We start from the raw sequence: 22,017 nt of genomic DNA on the forward strand, positions 1-22,017 counted from the left end.
TGACACGTCCCCTGGTGGAGGCGTGAGCATCACAGACAGTCCCACAAACGAACAATTTGCTTTTCTAACCCTAACCATAACCGTAATTCTAACCCTAACCCTAACCCTAACCCTAACCCTAACGCTAACCTTAACCAGGGACGACATCATTTAGAAAAGAGCCGGAGGATTTCTGACCACGTGATCAAAACGAAACCTAAAAAGCCATTCTCCCGAGCCGCCGTTATTGAAGGTGTTTACATCCGCGGTCATGTGGTCGAGGCGTGGAAACTCACTCCTGATTGGCGACAGTACTTCCTGTAGATTCGATGACTCAGCTATGACTCAGACAAATCGCTGAAGATTGTTTGCAAATGGCGGATCCGTTTCAGGAATTGACGGTGAAAGCGGCGGCCTACTTTCGCGAGGAGAGGAAGTAATGCATTTCCAATGGGGGACCTCAACCTCATTGCTCGCTTTGTCCATTATTTTTACAGTCTATGAGCAGGACAAACCACTCCTCCGAGATACACGGGGAGTGGGGACGGACCGGAGACGCAACAGAGTCGATGTAAGCTAACTGGCGGTCATGAGACCAATACCCCATGCAATGCAAGGGAGAAGCACCACAGATGGACCAGTGAGAATCAGTGTTCACTACGACCTGTTGCATGCAGCAGGCTAGTATAAAAAATAAGAAGAAACATTTTTGCTTCTACGTCTCATTGAGCAGTCAACAACACTGACATTTTGTGGGGGACATCAGCGTACTACGTACAGGTTTGACAATTTTTCACACGCAGACAACCCTTATACAACTGTAAGCCTGATTACTGATCTATTTTCCTACCCAAGAACTGTATTTAGTTTGCAGGCTGTAGTGAAACTCCTAAAACCTGAACAGCGTGTTCATCACTGAGCTACGGGGTCATCCCTGACTGACTGTAGGTGTGTTAAGCCCTTTCAGTGAGCGATAATGACAAGGCACTAATTGACTTCTTACAGGTCCTGTAGAGCAGATTATAATCATGAAGAAGAATGTCACATAGATCTTATCGCTCCCTGTTCAAATCACTCAAAAGATGCACGCCACATGCTGTAACCATCGACTTTGTTAAACAAGCAGACAAAGATTAATGAAGCAAAGAGCTGACGAGGAATCAATTACAGTAAAATATTCAGACTCACAACAAGCCCTGAATAACAGACAAACATCAGTGTAACCGACCTCAGAACCGCAGCACTTCGACCAAACAAAACAGTCATTTAGTTTGGTGATTCATTTATGAACTGATGCTGCACTATAGGCTTTAAAGCGCTGGATTTTAACTACAGACATCCACTGGCCAGCTTTGTTCTCCTCCATCCTGACGACACAAACACCACATCATTTGATCATTTCCGCCAGAGTGCCAGAAGAGCTGAACATCACGGCTCTTTTCTTTACACAGGGAACTACAGAGCACCGTGTGATCTCTCTGTCCCCCCTCCACTCTAGTAGAACGGGAAACAAGCAATCTGTCTGTATTGTATCATCCAGATGCTCCAGCTCCACGGACTAAATTTACACGGTAGTTCGTGAATCGTGCAATGCCTTCATCAGTGAGGTATCAGCCTGGCGGGGGGTGCGGCAGCTGCACCGCCTTCGACGTGGATGAGAGGGATGCCTCAGGACAATAATGGCACCTTACCGGGCCGGGCCCGGCTCTGCGTCTATCACAGCTGGGCACCTGATTAGTATTTCAGCTGCATGAAGATCACGAACAGGTGAGGCTGTGATTTATCAGCTCTTTGAAATGCAGAGGAATGAGAACATGCATTTAAGATTTAACATAGATAAACTCACATAAACTAATTCAAACTATCACCACCATCTGGACATTCTTTCAAACCAGCCGTGAAAAAAAAAAAAGCAGAGCCAATCCAACCAGAGATCTGCAACCTCACACGTCCACAACATTGAAAAACTATGATTTTTTCACTTTGGTGCACGAGCATATTAAACATGACTTACCTTGGCCTTGACGAGTCTCTTGGCTGTCTTAATCTTAGCTTCACAAAAAGCCCCTCTGTACTTGGCACTCACATCGGTCCCGACTGTCAGGTAGGGGGGCTCCTCCAAAGTCTGAGGATGATAAAACAGCTATTTAAATAAAGGACATTTTCAAAGGCTTATTACATAATCAACAAGCACTGGCGCATTCTCACAGCCAAGACCAAAAAACACACATCTCTACAAGCATTTTGTACTCTAACAATACCAGCTTGGTGCCTCATCCATAGAAATCACATACCATCTGCTCTGGGCATTAGAAACAAGCCTCAGTGGAGGCAGACAGAAAGTCCACTTTATTGCAGCTTTAATGATTACAAAGGAGAAGCTTTCTGGGCACCATCTTGAGTTGTTGCTGGATGTTTATCAAATCCTTTTCCTCTTTTATGTTGAGGATAGGAAACACAAACACTGAACGAATTCAGGTATTGCGTAAAGATCAAACATGACTGAGCAGCACCAGCTTCTGTCTCCTTTCACTGGCTTCCTGTACATTTTAAGGTTACATTTAAGATTTTACAGCTTTTTCTTAAAACATAACTGAGCTTCATATTTAGACACTCAACAACTGCTGAAGAGTCACCGGCAGATTCCCTAAAACTAGAAGAGACCTGGTTTTCTGTAGCAATCTCAGAAAGACTCCCACAGTTAAGTTTCATCTTCTGTGCTAAGTTTATTTACTTTTAAAAAATATTTTAAATATTTATTTGTGTAGATTTATTGTTTGATCAAAATGTTCAACAGATTTCGTGCAGCCTACTTTTAAGTGGTAGGGGTGTGGCCTTCCAACAAGCTCACTCATGATTGGCCAGAGTGGTTGCCTTAGAAACATTAAAAGAACAAGCTGACAGGATGTGCCAAATTTTCATTGTGTTTTTTGGCTATTTATATAAAATTGAATTGAAATCGAATTGAATTTGCCAAGAGGTCACAACCAAGAAAATATATATACATATTTTAAACAATCAAATATATGCCAGTGAAATAAATGTGACTTTAGAATTCAAAAATGTTTCTCCAGAGATGTTTCTACCAACACAATAAAAGCGCTGCACCAAACGAATTTTACATGACAGGGTGATTACTCGTAAAACTATTTGTAAGCTACATCATTTTTACTGTAACACGCTGAGCTGTAACTACAGCATCTGGCTCCTCTCCAAAAAAAAAAAAAAAACTTTACGACATGTAAGCAAAGACAGCAAAAGAAAAACTGGGTGATAAAAACAGAGATTAGTGAAGTAACAGGGATAAAATAAACAAGTGGGAGTAAAAACAGGAGAAAACTGTTGCTCTGAGTCTATGATAGAACACAATAACTGTGAAATTCTAACAGTGTGAAGAGTGACTGAATGGAGGTAATTGGTCCAAACTCCAACCTTTGTACTTGTATTTTGCAATAGCCTGCTGTGTTTGGAACTTTTGGAGCAGGCAAGGGTAAGGACAAGCTGGAGCAAAGGCGGCATAAAAATAAAGTTTCTTGAAAAAACTTTACAAAAGTACAAAATCATACTTTTAAAGTCCCACTCCGATCATCTTTTGATCCATTTTCAAAGCATCCCCAGGGGTCTTTTAATTAGGATTATTCAGTTTTTAGCCTAAATCAAGGAACCTATGTCGTTTTCTAGCACATAGGACAAAAATGTACATGGATCTATTTGTCCAAGAGTGGATACATCCGAACGGAGTGAAACAGGGAGCTGGTGTGTCCCTCCGACTGTAGTAGCTGTGTCACTACTACAGGCTTTTTCTAACTGTTTTTCTCTCTCCTCCTGATTCACGATTTGAATAAAGAAATACTTAGAAATGAATTTAGATTTTTCTTTAGGTATCTCTACCATCATCACAAAAACCCAACAAGAAAACATTAAAAACACCATAAACAACATTTTCATTAGAGTGGGTATTTAAAAACATTGTTCTGCTGAATATTGTATCTTAATATGATCATGTTTAACAAAACTATTATAGCATTATCATCATTTTTAGTTAGTTACTACAACTGAAGGCCAAATTGTCCAGTTAAACCAGAGGACGGCTCTTTAATAAAAATGATTATGTTTGATATGAACGTAAACACAGAATTGTGAACTGAAAATGACTGACATGAGAATACAAATCACTGGAGATAATTTTTTCTTCTCTTTCAGGCATAATAAATGTTCTTCTGGGATGAAAAAAAATATTTAAATGTGATTATGATAAAGAAAAAGGTTGTTTTCCTGAAACGATTAAAAATCACTTTCTGAGTCTAATCTAATCTGATTATTTCGTGGCTAAAAATTCATTATACTATATGGCCAATTTATGTTTTATCAATGCCTGTAGTGATTCTATGAGCAAAATTTTAAAAAAAGACAAGCTGTAACAGATAAATTAAAAAAATATATAAAAAAAAATACAATCATTTTCTTTGATACAATAACAAACTGCACATTACTGCCCAGACCAGGGGTCAGCAACCTTCAACAGTAAAAGAGCCATTCGGGCTCGTTTTCTACTGATTAAAACCTAGATGGAGACATATAGTCTTATTTTAGCCTTTAAGAAATTTGGATTTGCATTCATGACCTTCTTTTTTTAATAATATAAATTGTTATTTTGGCACAAACAAAAGCAAAAATATAAATAGAACCAAGCATCTCTCAAAATATGATTTCTTTTTTTTTAATTTTTTTTTACTCATTTTCAAAATAAAAGAAGCTCTATTCCAAACAGGATCATCTCAGTGCAGCTTTGGGCAGCCAGTAACCAATGTTGTGCAGCATAAGACAATATGTGCTTTTAACTCATAAAAGATCAAACTTTTAACCAAAGTTTTGCTTTGCATATAAAATATGTGCATTCTGGAGGTAGTGTTGAGCAAACAAGACGTCTTTAGATCAACAGGGATGTAAAAACCTACAGAGTTTATCATCTATGTTCACCTCAGCCATCGATTTATAAAAGTAACTGATCTAAGTGCTAATTAAGTCATCCTTACTTAAACACATTGCTATTTTATTTTTCTTTTACTTATTTTGTGTTCTTTTACCCTCTCTGTCCTCAGCAGACTTACACTGCTGGGTTTTGCTATTTTAGTTTGGGGTTGGACCTTGGTAGTCTTAGTTTCCAGGCTTTGTTTATTTGTTTTCTTTAGGTAGTTTTGGTTTACTAGGTAGTTTTGGTTTACTCATTTATCCATGTTTTATATTTATTGGGGATGCAACAATTCTCTTTTAACACAGTTCAGTTCAAAAACTCATTTTTTGGTTTTGTTTTGTTTTGATATATAAATTGTGTTTTACTAAACAACAAAAAACTAAAGATTCAGATTATTTTTTTGATTTTTCAACAAGCAAGTGATAATGAAGAAAAAACTTTCAGTTGGCTTATAAGTCCTACTCCAACTATATATATATATTGTTCCCAGTAACTATATATAATTATGATTCTGTCATTTTTAGCCAAAATCAAAAAGACTGCATCATTTTTGAGACATATTTTCTGCAGTGCAGCAGGAGCTCATTAGAAATTTGCTTCTAAGATGTGGGCGGGACTATTGGCACTGAAGTAACTTCACTCTCTCCGGTTAGCATACAGCACCTCACAAATCCAGGCTAACATTAGCATAGCAAAAAGTTTTTTTTCAAACAGCAAGTTTTTGTCTGTTCCTGATTCACAGAAACCACAGTTTATCTTAAATGATTTTATATATGTTGTACACAGAAATTATGATTAGGAATTGTTGAAGTCCTGGTTTCTAAAAACAGAATAATTCTTAACAGGTGAAATAAAAACTGTCTAGCTTTCCAGCATCATTGCTTGTAACGTTGTCTTTGGTTAATAAGATTCATAACAACCTGGCAGCAGCTCAACACACAGTTAAACTGAAACAATAAGATTCATATGTTTCTTTTGTGTCTCAGAAGCTGAGATAACTGTTCCTGAGAGCTTCAGGTTCATAGGTAACATCAGGGTGGAAAAAGTCTTTGGTTAGTTTAGCAGCTCCATTCATCTTAACAGCTGCTCACTTATCAAATTAATCTGCTGCAGCTTTAGTGTGTTTAATATGCGACTACAGCCAATTACAATGATTTAAATTTGTTTTTTTCATCAAAGAGTCATAGAGGAGATCCTTTGGGATCAGTCACACATGAGGTCAATTTGCTCCACTAACAGTGTTAATGTAAAGGAGCTGAAGGGTGAACGGAGCTACAGTCAAATGAGGACAGGATGCTGCGTCTCTGCAAACCCCGGGTTCTGACAGATGTCTTTCAGGGCCAGAGTCCAGTGCACTTCAGCGTTCCCGCCTCTCAGATAAACATCTCATTACCCCTTTCGTCTGAGCGCCATCTGCCCGAGTCGACACCAGCTTCACATGACACAGCAGCCATTTCCACCGGCTCACCAGTTCTTGCTGAGGCTGGAGAGCGTTTGAACTCTTTTGAACTCCACCTCCAAAGAAACCCTGATCTTCGTTTTCCACTCCTGCTTAAGGGTAGATATGACTCCCTTTTCATAGGAAGTTGTTCTCAGAGTTTTAAGTCAAGAAGGGGGGCTAAGGTTATCCTAACAGCTGTAGTAACAACACACTAACCAGGCCCAAGCTCCATTTGTCATGCTCACATGCCAGCACAAACACTTGAAGCCTTGTAGTTTCCAGTGATTCTTCCCCGCCTCTGTGCCTACAGTTAGTCAGGAAAAAAAACAGAAAGACTCCATTCTCTGGATGGATGCAGCCTTCAGTTACAAGGAAAAACACAAACTGTGCTCAAACTTTCATTACTTCAAGTGTCAAAGGCAGAAAGTCAAGATGACTGAGTGATCTCAGCAGCAGAGGAGCAATCAAAACCAACTTTGAGGGTTCATCTGATGTGGAAAATACTGAAGATACGCACAAGGACGACCGACAAAGAAGCAGAAATTAAATCTGAAGGTACATCCGCCCATTTAAAAAGCCGTTTTTATGAATGCATCTGCATCAGTGCTGCTTCTAATAGCTTTTATCTTTCAAAACTAAAACTAGTCAAACATTGAAAAACACACTTTTTTTAAATACCATTACGCGGTACAACTATTATTATTATTAAGTGGGTAAATTATAAAAAGAGACACTCAAACAAGTCATGTATTGTTTGATTGAAAACATCATTTGCTAAATTATGTGCACACCCAAAAAAGCAAACGTGTTTGGACGCGGTTTGCTTGAATAATTTTTTGATTAATAAATACTGCACTCTGTTAAAGTGAATTCCTTTTGGATTTTTATTAAAAGTAAAACAGCTTTGGTTTGATGTCCTTTACTTAAAAACATTTCTATGCAGAATCACTTTTAAAGTACTAATCTTCCGAAAATATTTGTTGGTTTTTAGCAAAAACTTGTAAATAAAAGCTCAGAATTCTTTTATTTTCACTTTTTGTCATCTGATGGAGTATTTTGGGGAATCTTGACATAAAACCTATTTTTTAATTAAGTCAAGCCTTTTCTTTTGTTACAATGCTTTCATTCGAATAACTACAATGCTGCTAGTGTGCAACTTTTTTTAAATATAACTCTATTACAAGTATATTACTGCTTTTTATTACTAAAACATTGTTTAAGAAGGAAAAAGAAGTGATGCTGAACAAAGGAGCAAGTAAGAATTAAAACTTCCTCCCAGCTCAACTCACACATAAAATAATCCTGCTGTGAATCAAGTCTTTGTCCACATTAGAGCGACCCCAAAGCCTTCAGCAGAGCAGTGAAACGGCCTTACACTAGGAAACTATTTATAACATGACGGATAACATTTGGAAAAAGTCTTGCTTTTAATCTAAAAGTATGATACATTGCGTAAGGTGAACATCCTTTAAAGATTTGCATTTTTCAAACAGTGAATGAACATTTTTGATTGATGATTTAAATCATCTTTAAGACACAAAACTTCCTGTCAAAGTGCTCAACCAGGGTGCAAGTCGACAAATCGGGCTGTGCATAAACTAGATGTAAAACGCACATTTCAACCATCATTAGGTTTAAACTTGAAGTATTTAAGCTATATGCTAACTAAAAATAAAGACAATTAGGAGGATAGTTTATTAAACCTTTAATGAATTATAAAGCTTTTTTCCTTCATTAGTTTCTTGCATTAAAACAAGATTAAATTAAATGAGGTCGGCATCTGAAACAAAGGAACTATTTTTCCCTAAAAATAGAGTTTTGGTCGCACTGACTCAAAGTGCATTTTGTGATGCTGAGCGCTCACAACTGTTTTTAACTTTACTACAGTATGACTTTATATAATTCCAAACTGTACGATGCTCTTGCTCGTAGCCTGGAAAGTTAGCATTTCTACGTGTCTTGCAGAAACTTGATCTGCTTTGAGAGCAGATGTTCCCTCCACAGAAATTTCCCTCCAATGGGGTAGAGGTTGCAGGGATGCACAGAAAACATTAAGCTAAAATGTCTGCTCCCCATTTGCGCTTATGCTAGCTTAGCTTGCCACTTTCAAGCTCCGTTGGCGTGTTGTTATGGTACCCAAGTCTTCCTATAACTTCCTGTTACATCACTACTGACCCTGGTTAGCGCTACTGCACATGTGTGTCAAAGACAAGGCAGACGCGGCATTAGAAAGCACGCCCTGTAGTTTTGAGATATAAAAAAAAAAAAAAAACTAAAATTGACTGTTAAAATAGTCATCGACTAATCATGACTAATCACCTTCTTAGTAAATCAGAATCTTGAATCCTCTGATGAAGCTACACAGACGTTCGTCATAAAAACTTAGTACTGTAGAAACTTAGAGGGTCAAAAGATGCTGTCCACCATCTCTAAAGCAGCAGAAGCTCAACTGATAACAGGAATAACCCTCTAAAGCAGTCCCACCACAAAGCTCTAATGTTATAATACCACTGACCAGGAACTGTTTGGTTTCTGTTTTGATAAAGGACTTCTCACAAATGTTGTATTAATAAACCAAGATAAACCATTTTTAAAAATTGTTTTGTGACTTTCAGTTTCAGAATCACCATGTTCATCCTATAGCTTGTGTTTGTTTAAAGATTAGCTTTAAATAAAATAAAATCAATAAAATGATACTAACATGTTTTAACTTTTTAAATGAATACATTTTAAATGGAAATATCTTGTAAAGTGCTGAGAGAAAATGCAAAAAAATAAGAGTTACTAACCAAATAAAGTGCTCTTGAAATCTTATCATGTAGTAATAGATGTGAAAGAGTAAACATGATATCTGTGAGGATTTATAAGACCAGAGGTACATGTTGTTCATGTCATATTTCTGCTATTTAAACATCATAGAGAGCTGACTTTCTTTTCAGGGTTAAAAACATGAATACAAAGGAAATAAATAAATGTAAATGTAAGGAGAATTCTGTTTCAGTCAAAATAGACGTCGTTCTCTTAAATCGTTCTGATCATGTTTTAATTGTTCTTAACTGGAATACTTAAAGGACTAATGACCCTGTGTGTTTTAGTGGTTGGTGGCATGGTTGGATCTAACCACAGCATGCATCACCCTGCTAATGGGAAAGTGACAACAAATGATCACAACAGCTTTTATTATGTTCACCAGCAACTCTGGCATCGCAAAGCTGATCAACATGTGCTGCTCGCTGCGTTACTTCCCATGATGCAGCTGAGCGGTTATTATGTGGTCTAAAAAGGCATGCATTTAAAAATACTGCCACAGTCAGTGACACACTTCTGCGGGTTACAATTCCAGCGATGGTTCACATGGCAACAACTGACAGATTCAAACGCAAAAGGCCAGCAAGACTGAAGACAAGAGAGATTTGTAGGATGCTTCCTAAACTAGAGCAACAGAACAGGCAAAAACTTCACTGAGCATTTTCTGCTCTTAACAGCTTTATTTTGGTTTTAGTCAGAGAAATGCATGAAATATGTAAGCGATGAGGTGAATTTTATCATGCAGGGGAGGTGTGTGGGATCTCCTCTTAGTGCCACAGTGTGCTGCTAGAGCTCAGGTATGACTGGAATGTCCGCAGGTCAAAAACGGCATAAAATGGAACAAGAGCTTTGTTAAAGACTCACTCCAGAGGAAAACGTGTTTTCAACAAATTCTTGCAATGATGGAAGATATAAATAAATAAAATTAGCATTAAAACCGCATTTCTGGGTATTTTTTTTATTCAAATCAAAGTGAATCAGCAGCAGAAGAAAAAATGTTTGAAGAAAACCTGTAGTTTACAGCTAGCGGGAGAGCATGTAAACAAAGGGATGATGGGAAGTCAGAGCAGGCTTACTCCTCACCAACACAACAACAGTGCTCTGCACAAATTATGTTCTAAAACATGACTTTTTTGGGGTCAAAACAACCTAATTTAAAGACCACGAGGAACGCTTTGAAAATAGACCGAGATAATCGGAGTGGGACTTAAAGAGCAGACAGGTGATCCCTTCATTAGGTACAGTTTTCCCAGACCAGCACATTTATTTTCCAATACTATTTACAACCAAAATAAGACCAACTGCAGAACAACACTATTTAATTGTTTAGGTTGGCACTGCATTTAGTCAGTGCCATCCTCACTACTGACTTAAATCTAACAAAAATCAACACTTGGGGTTCAAATCCCTCTAACAAAGCAGAACAGAGAAAAAGTTTGTTTCAGTTTTGTTAAAGGAAGTGAGGAACTCCGCATAGCTCTGCCTTTAAACCCCTTCCTCATGGAGGCTCACCAACTGTCCTCTGGAGTGACAAGTCTGTCCTTTTTGCAGAAAAGGAAGAGGAATGGATTAGCCTACCTTCATCTCTGTGAGTCCTCCGCGACAGCAGATCCAGGAATCCGAGGCTGAAAACAGAGGATCCTGTTAGCCATAAGACAAGGAGCCCGTCTGCCACAACAAGACACGATTATGTTATGATGACATCACTTCTTCTGCTTCACTGATGGATGAAACGGCGGGCGCGCGTGCACAGCCTCCTCGTGCTTTTGTTTGAACCAGGATCCAGAAGCAGGGGTGTACGTCTGTGTATGTATGTGTGTGTTTTGCAGCGGGCGGATCGCCCCTGTGCAGAGCCCTTTAAGGCGTTTATGTAACGCCTGCTGTACCGCTGCCAGTCAGACTCCAGCGCGGAGCGGTCTGCACAAAGGCACGGATGGCGATCGGGATGACACCGTTCGAGCCGCGCCGTCCTCCGCCGTCTGCGCCGCACCGACCGTTCAGCAGGGGATGACGCCATTTCTGAGGCGAAATGTGCTCCGCGATTGACGCCTCTTCACCGAGCCATTTTCCTCCGGGACTCGGACTTCTTCTTGTTTGTCTGCTTTTTTTTGCCCGGAGACGGTCGCTTCTCCAAACAGCGATCACGAGTAACACTAAACCCAAACCGGAGCTGTGTCGCAATGTCCAGCCATAAGTTGAATAAAGTGCGACTCGGCGGCGGTGACAGATTGAAAAAAAAGTCTCCCATGAAAACATGTCATCGACCGGTGTGACGGTTCCGCTGAGAGCGGGCTTCGCTTCTGACAAAGAAAGTCGACAAAACGGTTCGCAACAAGGTCAAGCTCGGTCTGCGTCGCTGCAACGTCGCCTTCGGTTTTTTTTTCTTAACATTTTTATTTTTGTGAGAGGAGTCAAGGTCGAAGCCCTCGTTTTGTGGCTCTGGAATAACCGCGGAGGATACAATGTCATCCGCCCCAGACGGTGACTGACCACCGACAACCGCCTCCTCCCGAGTCCGAAAACACGGGAGTCCATTTAAACCCGATTACTCAACGACTGTTAAACGCGATGCTACGGAACTGTAAAAACACAACAACAGTGCTCACATAAACACGATTAAATCTGTCAGGCGGAGGAAACCATCCGGTTCTGCAAAGAACCGCGGATCCGACTTGGCGAGAGATAAACGAGTCCAGTTTCTAGCGGACAAGTCGATCGTGAAGAGCGGAGGACTGCACAAAAGAAACGCCTGACAATGCAATTTACCTGTTAAACTACACCGTTCACGCGGCGGTTAACAGACCCCCATCCCGCAATCGTGTCGAAGCGGTCCGGGCCGAAAACGGGTCCGAATAATCTCACTTTCCCCGTCGGTTGGAGAACACCGTGACAAGCGGCGCACGACGACAGCCTCCCCGAGGATTCCTCTGCTCCAGTCCCGCCGTGTTCCGCCTCGGAGCAGCGGAGCATTTCCCTGCGTTCAACCGGGAGGCTAAACCACAACTTTGTTGTCAAGTTTTTTATATTTTCCAAATGATCTCCAGTCTGGTCAACTTATTCATTCATTCCATCGAACCCCCCCGAAGAACATCATTAGTTAACAAGTTAGCTAACGTCACGGTCGACTTGGTAGCAGCAGGGAAACATGCTAGAAAAATGTTGAAAATAGCGAACAAAAGCCGACTTACCGACGCTGTCAAGTTGAAAAACTTCGATTTTTCGACAGAAGCGTGTTAATAATCCATAGGAACATTTATGGAGGAAATATGTCCGGTTTTAGCGTCGTCTGTTTGCCCCTGGTTGATGTTGGATGCGGATTGATAAAAGTGCTTTTCGCAGAGCTGCTGTTTGCCTTGTTGAGTGGCTCATAGGTCTCTCCGTGATCCCCCCTCCCATCTCCTGAGAATGATTGACGTGCCAAACAGTCCCGCCTTACACGAATCTCTGTTCACTGATTGGACAAAAAAGTACAGAGACACGTCTTTGTGGTCCATGATTGGCTCATCTGGGAGAAAAAATATCTACAGTGATGCTGAGTGGCTGTGACGAAGATAGACTCAAAACTACAAGCCCCAGTTTTACAAAACCTATGCACGTTCGATTTGAATCACAGAGTGCCCCGATTAACTTGAAAGCGCTGTTTACATTTACTCAATAAGGAGTCATTTTCATCCGGCAGTGGAGATTTGGTAAAAGAAACACACATTTAGTGAGGAAACCCCGGTTTGACGTTATCCACCATTCTGCGCCTGCTCTGTAGTTTGGCCGCAGCTTATATAGCTAGCCCTTTCAAGGCAGCTCGACTGGAAACTGTCTGTACAATGCGCCATTGTAACATTACTAGCTTAGCATAGCACCGAGCGGATATAGGAAGGAGCTCTGACCTAAAATGAGCTCAGAGGGGGAATTTGGAGACAATATCGAGAGCGTCGAATAGCACAAACGTTTATTGTGAAGAAGGTGGAGAAAAATAAGAAGTCAGCTGTGTATTTATGTGGGCCCGCTAATGCGAGCTAGCTAGCAGCGTGGCTAACCGGAATTCACGAGCGGCTTGTCAGCGACTGATACGCGGCAGACAAGGTGGGTGGGGTCAAGAGCACACAATGTATCCCAGCAGTGTGCACTTTAATGTGTATTGTTTTTATTCATAGAGTGACATTTTATACCAACAAGTTTATAAGATATTGTACTTTGTTAATGTAAAAACTATAACTTGCATGTGAAATCAGCAGGGAAAAAAAGAACAATTTAGATTTCAAAGTAAAGTGTCACTGTTTAAATAAATCATGTTAAATTACTTTTTTTTATGTCAGTAATGTCAGTGGTTTATTTTGTCTTTAGTTTCTTTACTCTGATGTAATAAACTAATTCATTACTAAGCAGTCACGTGATTTACTGCTAAACTGGATCTTTTTACAAGTCAAGTCATGTGAAATGTGTTGGTTGTTCATGTTTTTCCCTTAATTTTATGCACTTTTGCAAGTTGACAAAATATTATGTGTATTTTTACTTATCAGAAATACTTTTGTAGAGCTACATATTCATATATATAAAGTTTGTGCTTCCATTTTTCCTCACATTTGCGTGCTATAGATTAATGTGTGTCTGCCTCTTAATTCCTAATATATCTTCATCATAAACTTCAACAGAATATTTTAGGTCAAACTAAAAACATCAGTAATGTGCAAAATGTATTCATTGTTTTCGAAATATATTGGCAGCAAAAATACAACATTAAATCTAAGTTTAGAAAGTCTTCAAATATGAAGAACAATTTAGGCACTTACTAAGACGTAACCAAATTTAATTCACATTTTGGCCTAATGGTGTACCTTCACAAACCAGAGTACACATAGTAAAAGGTGATGTTTTTTCTTTTTTGTTATTATAGTTGATATTAACTTGAAATAATGGCTGGTGCCTCTGAAGCCGCCTCTGACCGAATTCTGCTGGAACCTTACAAATACTTGTTGCAACTTCCAGGTGAGACTTTTTCACGTTCCGTGGATGAAATAGTAATTCCTTTGTTTTGATGTTCTCAACTATTGAAATATTCTTCAACTAATTTAACAGTCGATTAGTTGTTACTTTAGTGTAGTAAAGTTGAATAAAGTTGTAACCGTTCAGCTCCAAAAAATGCACTTTTTTTAATATATTTGAGTCAGTGAGACCAAAATTTTATCTTTTGTGAAAAATAGTTACCGACCTCATTTGATTTAATCTTGTTTTGATATCAGAAGCTAATGAAAGACAGATGCTGCACGATTCATTAAAAGTTTAATGAACAATAGTCTTAATTGTCTTTATTAGTGGTTAGTTTAAAGCCAATGATGGTTAAGATTTGTGTTTCACATCCAGTTTACGCATGACCCGACTAATCACCCATTATTTTTTCCGATTAGTCGACTATTAAAATAATCGTTTGTGGCAGCCCTATTTGGATGGTAATAGTAAAAATAAATATACTAGAGAAATTGTGTCCGATAGGTTTAGGCAGATACAAAATTTACAGATATGATTTTAGTAAATGTCACTAGAATTTGTTATCTTTTTTTTCTTTTTCTTTATTTGAGGCTTGTAGAAACAGCTGGTCTAATACTCCCATGTCTGAATAAATAATAAATAAATAGATAATAAATAGATAATGTTAAATTGAGGGTGTAAGTTAGCAGGAAAGTGTGTAAACGGAGAGCTCTCAGCACTTGGGAGAGGAAGGGTTTGGGAGTATTCCTGGTGATCCTTTAACATGTTTTGTAGATTCAGATTTTTAGCTCATGCTTCATTCAGATTTCTTGCGATCTTGAGAAAAATGACAACATTATAGAAAAGTGTTAAAAAAGTAGTGCTGTGTTTCTAATCTCAGATGTGAAAATATTACCTGTCGGGGATGAGGAAACATGTTTCTGGTTTTCACTTTTTTACTGTCAAACATGAAGTGATGGAGTTTGGATGAAGATCACATTTGAAAAGATTCACTTTGCTGCTCACATTACCTTCAGGAAAAATCAACATTTAAGTGGATGTATTGAACCTGCGTGGTTTATGCATAAGAGTTGCTTTAGCAGTGAAGGACAGATTCATTTTCATGCTCAGCTATAGATTATTACTGTGCTTTAATGGCATGAAATCCTCTTAGATGTTTGTTAAACAGATAACCGATAAGAGAAAGTAACTTTAATTCACTGAACATTTTTTCTAAATAGTGTATTTTTCTGTCTGAATTCAGGGAAGCAAGTAAGAACAAAGCTAGCACAAGCATTTAACCACTGGCTGAATATTCCTGATGACAAACTGCAGGTAAGAAACCATTTTATATTTTATTATTATTGGATTTCTTTGAGTTGGATGCATTCTTGTGTCAGTTTAACAAACTCTGGGGGTAAATAAGGGGCCTGTTTGTTCTTGGTTTTATGTTTTTAGCTCCGCGTGCATGAATGCAGGCAGCGTCTTCATCTGTAAAAACTTTTTTTTTTTTAAACTTCCTGCAGACAATTTACAATTTACAAATATTCATTTATGCCGATTGAAAACTTAACACTTTATAATCCGAGTGATGAGTCGGTGCATTTTTAGTGAAACAGACCAAAAGAATCACCCAGTTTGATGCTGATCTTCTGTTTTTGTCTTTTGTTGTTGTTAGTGTGCAAAGCCCAATGCATTTGTCTTTTTTACCCCTTGGAGAGCAAATTCCTGTTTTTATTTTTTCACATTTAATCTGAAAGTTGTTGTTGAACAGTGGATATTGGGATTAGTTTATTATTAATGTTTATAGATGAATTTAACATTTCAGAGTCTCCCAGCCCCCAAATATATCGTTTTTCTTTGCCTTGGGCAAACTTGTCATTTATTGTGAGCACAACATTTATTCTCCCACAATTTATTTGATTTAATTTGAAATCAGAAAGTTGCATTTTACATTGTTCAGTTCAGTTCATGTTTATTGGTTTAATTTGGCTTTTGTATTGTTTATATAATATACAGTATAAACAAACAACCAATTAAAAAATGAATTTTATCTATAGCCTTAATTAAAAAAAATATCAGTAGTCCCAGTTTATTGACTGGTCACTAAATCACTAATCTTATTTGAGACCATTCGGCAAAAAATTGCTTTTTTAAAAAAATTTAAATTAAAATTGAGTGAATTAATTTTTTTGTACTAAGGCATTTTTATGACTTTCTTTAATTTAGATTTTGTTTTAAAAACTAGACTTTGCCTAGTTTTTTTTTTAGATTTAAAAAAGGATCCAAGCATCATGTTAGTTTGAGACACCACTTTGCTGTAAATCCTTTGTTTGTATCTGTTAAGCTACGTTTACACCACCCTCTGCCATGCGTTCAAGCGACCACCGTCAGTGAAAAGTCTATCTAAAAGCATGTTTTGGGCTTCTGGGTTCAAAACTCTTGTTCACAAACAGCTACACACATTTTTACGACCATTTTTGAGCTCTACGTACAATTACCATTAAACATGCGTTGAAAGTTAAACCAGTTGATCTTTGACCAATCATGGACTAGGATTAGGTAGTGATGTATGGTTTGTGTCCAGCCTAAATTCTTTGACCCCCAGTCTTTCATATATTGAAACAGAGCTGTGAAAGAAAAACTTCGGAACAAGATTCATGAGATTTGGACCGCTTTGACATGACGCACAAAACCTCTTTCAACTGTAGATGCACATGCGCAGATTAACAGTAGAACAAGAGAAAAAGAAGAAGCCCTTCCCTGCTCGTCCAGTGTGAACACCATGAGCTAAACATGCGTTCAAGAACCCGTCTCACATGCCTGGTGTGTACGTATCTTAAGATTTAAATAAGAAAAAGGCAGTAGGTTTTAGTGGGATTGAGGGAGTTTTTCTTGTTACTCACCTGCTGTACGTTAATGCCTTTTGAATTTGACTCGAAGAATATCTGATAGTCGGCTAAAAATCCAGACATCCGTGTTCATGTTTGTGGAATTTACAGTTTGTCTTGTAGGCAGCTGGTTATTCAAGCAGGATTATCAACATTCCTCATTATTCTCAGATTACCTGCTCAGGCTTTCTTTGAGCAGGTGAAGCTGCTGACCTTCTACTTGTTCCTCAAAGACGCTGAAGGCTGCAGCCATGAAGTTATCGACACGTGCGGTCAGCTGCCGGCTCTCGTTTTGTTTGCAGTTCAGCAGGTCCGCCTTTGTCCTGAATATTTTATAAACTTTCTCCAAACAGAGGAAACTTGGTCCTGCAGCAAGAGGTCAGAGGTTACAGTGTGGTTTCCTGAGATCATTAAGTTTTCATCTGATAAAGTTTGGTGTCTTCAGGTGGACAGGAAAGCGTGAGGCTGTAATGAAGAGCTCTAGAGTTTTCTAGATCGATTTTAGAGTTCTCCACGTTTGTAGGAAAGACGCTCCTGGAGTTCAAATTACATTTCTTGAAGCAGTTTCCATGGTCTTGATTCTTATCTAAATGGTCTGGATTCTTCTCTAAATCGTCTCTCAGTCCTTTGTTCCGTTCACACAGATCTTCTTGTTAGAGCCCATCAGGTATTGGAGGTTCAGATCTGCACAGCATCTCTGTAAACTCCTGCTGAACCCTTCACACACTGAGAGCAGCCCTCCTGTCATCCTTAATTCACGGCTGCCAAGAAGCTGCCGCCATGGAAACAGCGACACGGCTCCCTCATTCACTCACTGGTGCATTTTACATCCCATCCCATATGGGTTTCTGTGCCGTCCCTCAGCGCAGCCAGTGGACGTTCCTTCAGTTCTTCCTTCTCCTTTCAGACTTTTCCTCCAGAGATAGGAAAGTTCTTCTTCCATTTACTTCTTTTTATTCTGAAAGTCTGTGACTTTTTTTTAATTAATGCTGTCATTTGTGCGCTAAAATGAAAGTAATCAGGACTCGACCATTAATCCTGGAGTAGAACAGACCAAGACTAATGAGCTGTTTACGAACACATTAGTTTTATACGTTTGAAAGAACTCACGATTTTCTGACACATACGATTTGTATTTTTAAAGAAGTTATGAAGATCAGCTGTTTCATGAAGGCTGCTTTTTCCTTGTCTGCCGTCTCTGCATCCCTGGGATTGATCTTCATCCCTTCTACAAAATGACTCCTGTGAAGAGTTTTTTACTTTTGATGCTTTAAGGTCAGATCTGTCTGTGATCTTCATATTTTAGTTATATTTTCTTTAAATAAAAAAAAAAACCTAAAACATGAGATCACAGAACAAAGGGAAATTTAGCCAAAATGTAAAATGATCGCCAATAAAGATTGCGTTACCTGCCAATTTATTACAATTTATTTTCCTTTTTTTTAGAAATTAAACTCCTGAAAATGTTAAAACTATATACATATCTTAAAGATTTATGAATCTTCTAGACTGAGATCGTCCTCAGAACTGACTCTCCTCTGCAGTTTCTGCATTAATTGATCCTAAAATAGACCAGATGCGAGTAACTTCTAGCTGAAGTCTATAAAGTTTCTGCATCGATGTTGGCAGTCGGCTCTGAAAACGTTGGCAGGCCTTCGAAAAGCCCGAACACCTCTGGTAAAAAGTCCCGTTTGGTGTAGAAAGCTGCTGCTGAGCTCCGAGGCGGTTATTGATGAGATTTCCTCTGGTGCTCCGGCGTTGGTCTTGTTGTTAATCCTGCCGGGGAATCCCGATATTTGCATTCAGTATAGACTCGGTGTGCGTTCATTGGAGTTTGATGTTTTCGTAAGTGGCTCACTGATGCTGCAGGGAGGGCATCCGATGGGAGACGGCCGGAGCGATGGTTGTTTCTGGCGGATTCCCTGCTCCTCTGGCCCTCTGCCCGACCCACTGAGTCTCTCTTTGTGCTCTCGGGTCGCAGCACTCGTCTTAAATCGGCTCTCCAACAGGCGTCACAGCCGTCAGCACCTCAACTTACCCCTTAACAGAAGTTCTAATCAGATGTGTTATGGTGAACGAAGGAAGGAGAATTTAACCTTCACTCTGTCAGCAGATTTGTCAGCATTTTAACAGAAATTTGGATGAATCCTTTGGAGTAAATAGAAATACTCCATTCTGTGAGAAGCTGTGAGCAGCTAACAGTGGAGTTATGGCTCCCTCTGCTGGTTGTAAGCGGTAATGCACAATTAACTGGAGAAATAAACTTCAGTCGTTTTAGGTCAGGGGTCCTAAACCTGTGGCTCTGGAACCACATGTGGCTCTTCCACCCCTCCACTATGGCTCTCTGGTTAAAGAAAAATAAAAACTTTTTAATAAAAAAATAAAGTTAAGAATAATAAAGTGTTAAATTAATAAGGTTTCAAACTTCATTAAGCTAATTCACAAGCAGTTGTTAAAAAACAGAAACAGATTTTAATTTATTTGAAATAGTAATAACATAAATACAGAGCAGTGCCTTATTTTTCTACAGGGGGAAATAAGACTTTGTGGCTCCTACTGGGTCAACCTGAATGCTCTTTGAGTGTTGATCATAGCAGACTCCTGGTTAAGATAAAAAAAAAACGCGAGTAACGAGAATTTAAAGGTTTAATCCCTAAATGCTAAATTTGATATAATTAGTACCTGTGGTGATAAAATATAAATTGTCATAAATGTGTGTTCAGGTGATCATCGAGGTGACTGAGATGCTCCACAATGCCAGCTTGTTGATAGACGACATTGAGGACAACTCCAAGCTTCGCCGGAGCTTCCCGGTGGCCCACAGCATCTACGGCATTCCCTCGGTCATCAACTCGGCCAACTACGTCTACTTCCTGGGCTTGGAGAAGGTCCTGACTCTGGATCACCCGGAAGCGGTGCGAGTGTTCACCAGTCAGCTGCTGGAGCTGCACCGCGGCCAGGGCCTGGACATCCACTGGAGAGACACCTACACCTGTCCCACCGAGGAGGAGTACCGCCGCATGGTGCTGCAGAAGACGGGTGGGCTGTTTGGGCTGGCTGTGGGACTGATGCAGCTCTTCTCCGAGTGGAAGCAGGACCTCAAACCCCTCCTGGACACCATGGGTCTGTTTTTCCAGATCCGGGACGACTACGCCAACCTGAGCTCCAACGAGTACAGCGAGAACAAGAGCTTCTGCGAGGACCTGACCGAAGGCAAGTTCTCCTTCCCCACCATCCATGCCATATGGTCCCGCCCCGAGAGCACCCAGGTGCAAAACATCCTGAGGCAGCGCACGGAGAACATGGACATCAAAAAGTACTGCGTGGACTACCTGGAGAAGGTGGGCTCCTTCGCCTACACCCGGCACACCCTGAGGGATCTGGAGGTGGAGGCGTACCGGCTCATCAGGGATTTGGGGGGGAACCCTCAGCTGGAGGCTCTGGTCAAACAGCTCAGCCAGATGCACCACGAAGCCGAAGCCAACTCCAGCGGAGGGCCCGACGCCGGCCCAAAGCACTGATCGATGCTCCTCCCACTCCTGCTGACGCACTGACACGCCGCTGAACAGCAACGTTCGGCCGCAGAGCACACGCAACCGATGCCTTACTTGAATTTTAACCCTTTTTACAAAAACACTTTGATGGCCTTTCTTTTGATGTGCATTACCTTCTTCTTAATGATGTCTGAGTGACAGCTGGGCGTTTGTAGGGAGTTCCTGTTGATGTGAATGTTGGTGAAGGTCATGTGTCCGTCCTGTTACTAAAGGAGCGGGCCGAATCGATTTGAGTCGTGTCGAACGTTTGTGTGTGAACGCTGCTCTAATGTGAAATGTTGTTTTTATATGTTGAATAAAAAAATCTAATCAGAGATTTGTCTGAGATTGAAATTACATTTCTGTTACATCTGAGCTGAACAAATTCATAAATGGATTCAAATTGATCTTTTACAAGATGCAAAATGTATTCCAAAAATCCATATAGCAATTTGCCTCCAAAGTAACCCAAAATAATCGCTTCTATTTCTTATGAAGCAAAGAAAGTGTTGGTTTTTAACTTAAAAATCTACAACTTCATAAGTCAGTTATTTTTGTTGGGCTTGTATCACTTGTTTAAAAAAAAAGAATTTGCTCAAAATTACAAAAAATCTAATCAATTTATTCAAATAGATTCAGGATTATTCCAGTGGTTTCCGCTCTCCTCAGTGCACAACAAACAGGATTTACTTCAAACTTTTTCTCAAGCATATAAACAGGCTGTCTGCGGGGGAAAAATCGTCAAACCGGTACAGGGCACGCAGGTGACCTGCAGAAAATATCAAGGTCATAGACCACTCAGTGAACCTGTAGAGAGCATGAATGCTGCGGGCGACAGGTCTACTGAACACTTAAACATCACATCAGATGAAGTACAGATTTGTCCTTTTTAGACCCCCTGCACAAGGAGCGGATTAGTGTTCATGTGATAAGTGTTAGAAATGAGGAAATTGCCCAATTGGGTCTGTACACTTAATAAAAGTGCTGAAAATACATTTTAAACCCATTATTATTTAACTCTGTCATGAAAAAACACACCCCAAATCCCTGAAATGGCACAAGACGGATGGTGAAAGTGTTTCGTCCTCCCTGTCCCTCTGCAGCAATTAGCAAGCAGATCATTCGTGTTGCCAGATTGGGCAGTTTTCCACCCAAATTAGTGGTTTTGATTCTGACTTTTTGGGTAAAAACTGCTTTGGAATGGTTCCGGATCGGTTCACCAGCTTTTAGGTCCATAGTGAAATATGTTTTAGTCCGTGCCTCACAGGGGAGCTGACTGATAATAAAATAAATGTGTCCACTAACCTGTTTAACAAATGCAATATTTGGCTCAAATCATTTCATTTTTATAGTTAAAATTGCTTTATTTAGCATATTTTCTGCTCAGTTTCAGCACAGGTTGCAATCTTCACCTCATACATTTTATTG

At 39.6% G+C, this 22,017-nt stretch overlaps 2 protein-coding genes across 5 annotated transcripts in view; one reads left to right on the forward strand and one right to left on the reverse strand.

Moving 5' to 3' along the window:
- The window catches only part of arid4b (AT-rich interaction domain 4B), a 38,596-nt gene extending 26,010 nt beyond the window's left edge, over nt 1-12,586 (reverse strand). For 3 of the 4 annotated variants that reach the window (XM_024296523.2, XM_024296521.2, XM_024296519.2), the window contains exons 1-3: nt 12,392-12,586; nt 10,782-10,828; nt 1,994-2,104 (exon numbers count right to left, since the gene is read on the reverse strand). In XM_024296523.2, the coding sequence (XP_024152291.1) occupies nt 1,994-2,104; nt 10,782-10,787 (117 nt within the window). In that variant the 5' untranslated portion in view covers nt 10,788-10,828; nt 12,392-12,586. Of the gene's footprint in view, nt 1-1,993; nt 2,105-10,781; nt 10,829-11,969; nt 12,338-12,391 lie in introns of those variants that run through there. The other variant, XM_024296520.2, reaches the window with a different exon arrangement.
- Nucleotides 12,587-12,628: 42 nt separating this feature from the next.
- Nucleotides 12,629-20,846, forward strand: ggps1 (geranylgeranyl diphosphate synthase 1). Its single transcript, XM_024296524.2, has 4 exons — nt 12,629-13,283; nt 14,095-14,186; nt 15,430-15,500; nt 19,780-20,846. The coding sequence occupies exons 2-4, from the start codon at nt 14,114-14,116 to the stop codon at nt 20,575-20,577; spliced, it is 942 nt and encodes a 313-aa protein (XP_024152292.1). The 5' UTR covers nt 12,629-13,283; nt 14,095-14,113; the 3' UTR covers nt 20,578-20,846.
- Nucleotides 20,847-22,017: the final 1,171 nt, after the last annotated feature.

Source organism: Oryzias melastigma, linkage group LG15 (assembly GCF_002922805.2).
Source record: "Oryzias melastigma strain HK-1 linkage group LG15, ASM292280v2, whole genome shotgun sequence".
Taxonomy (NCBI): Eukaryota; Metazoa; Chordata; class Actinopteri; order Beloniformes; family Adrianichthyidae; genus Oryzias; species Oryzias melastigma.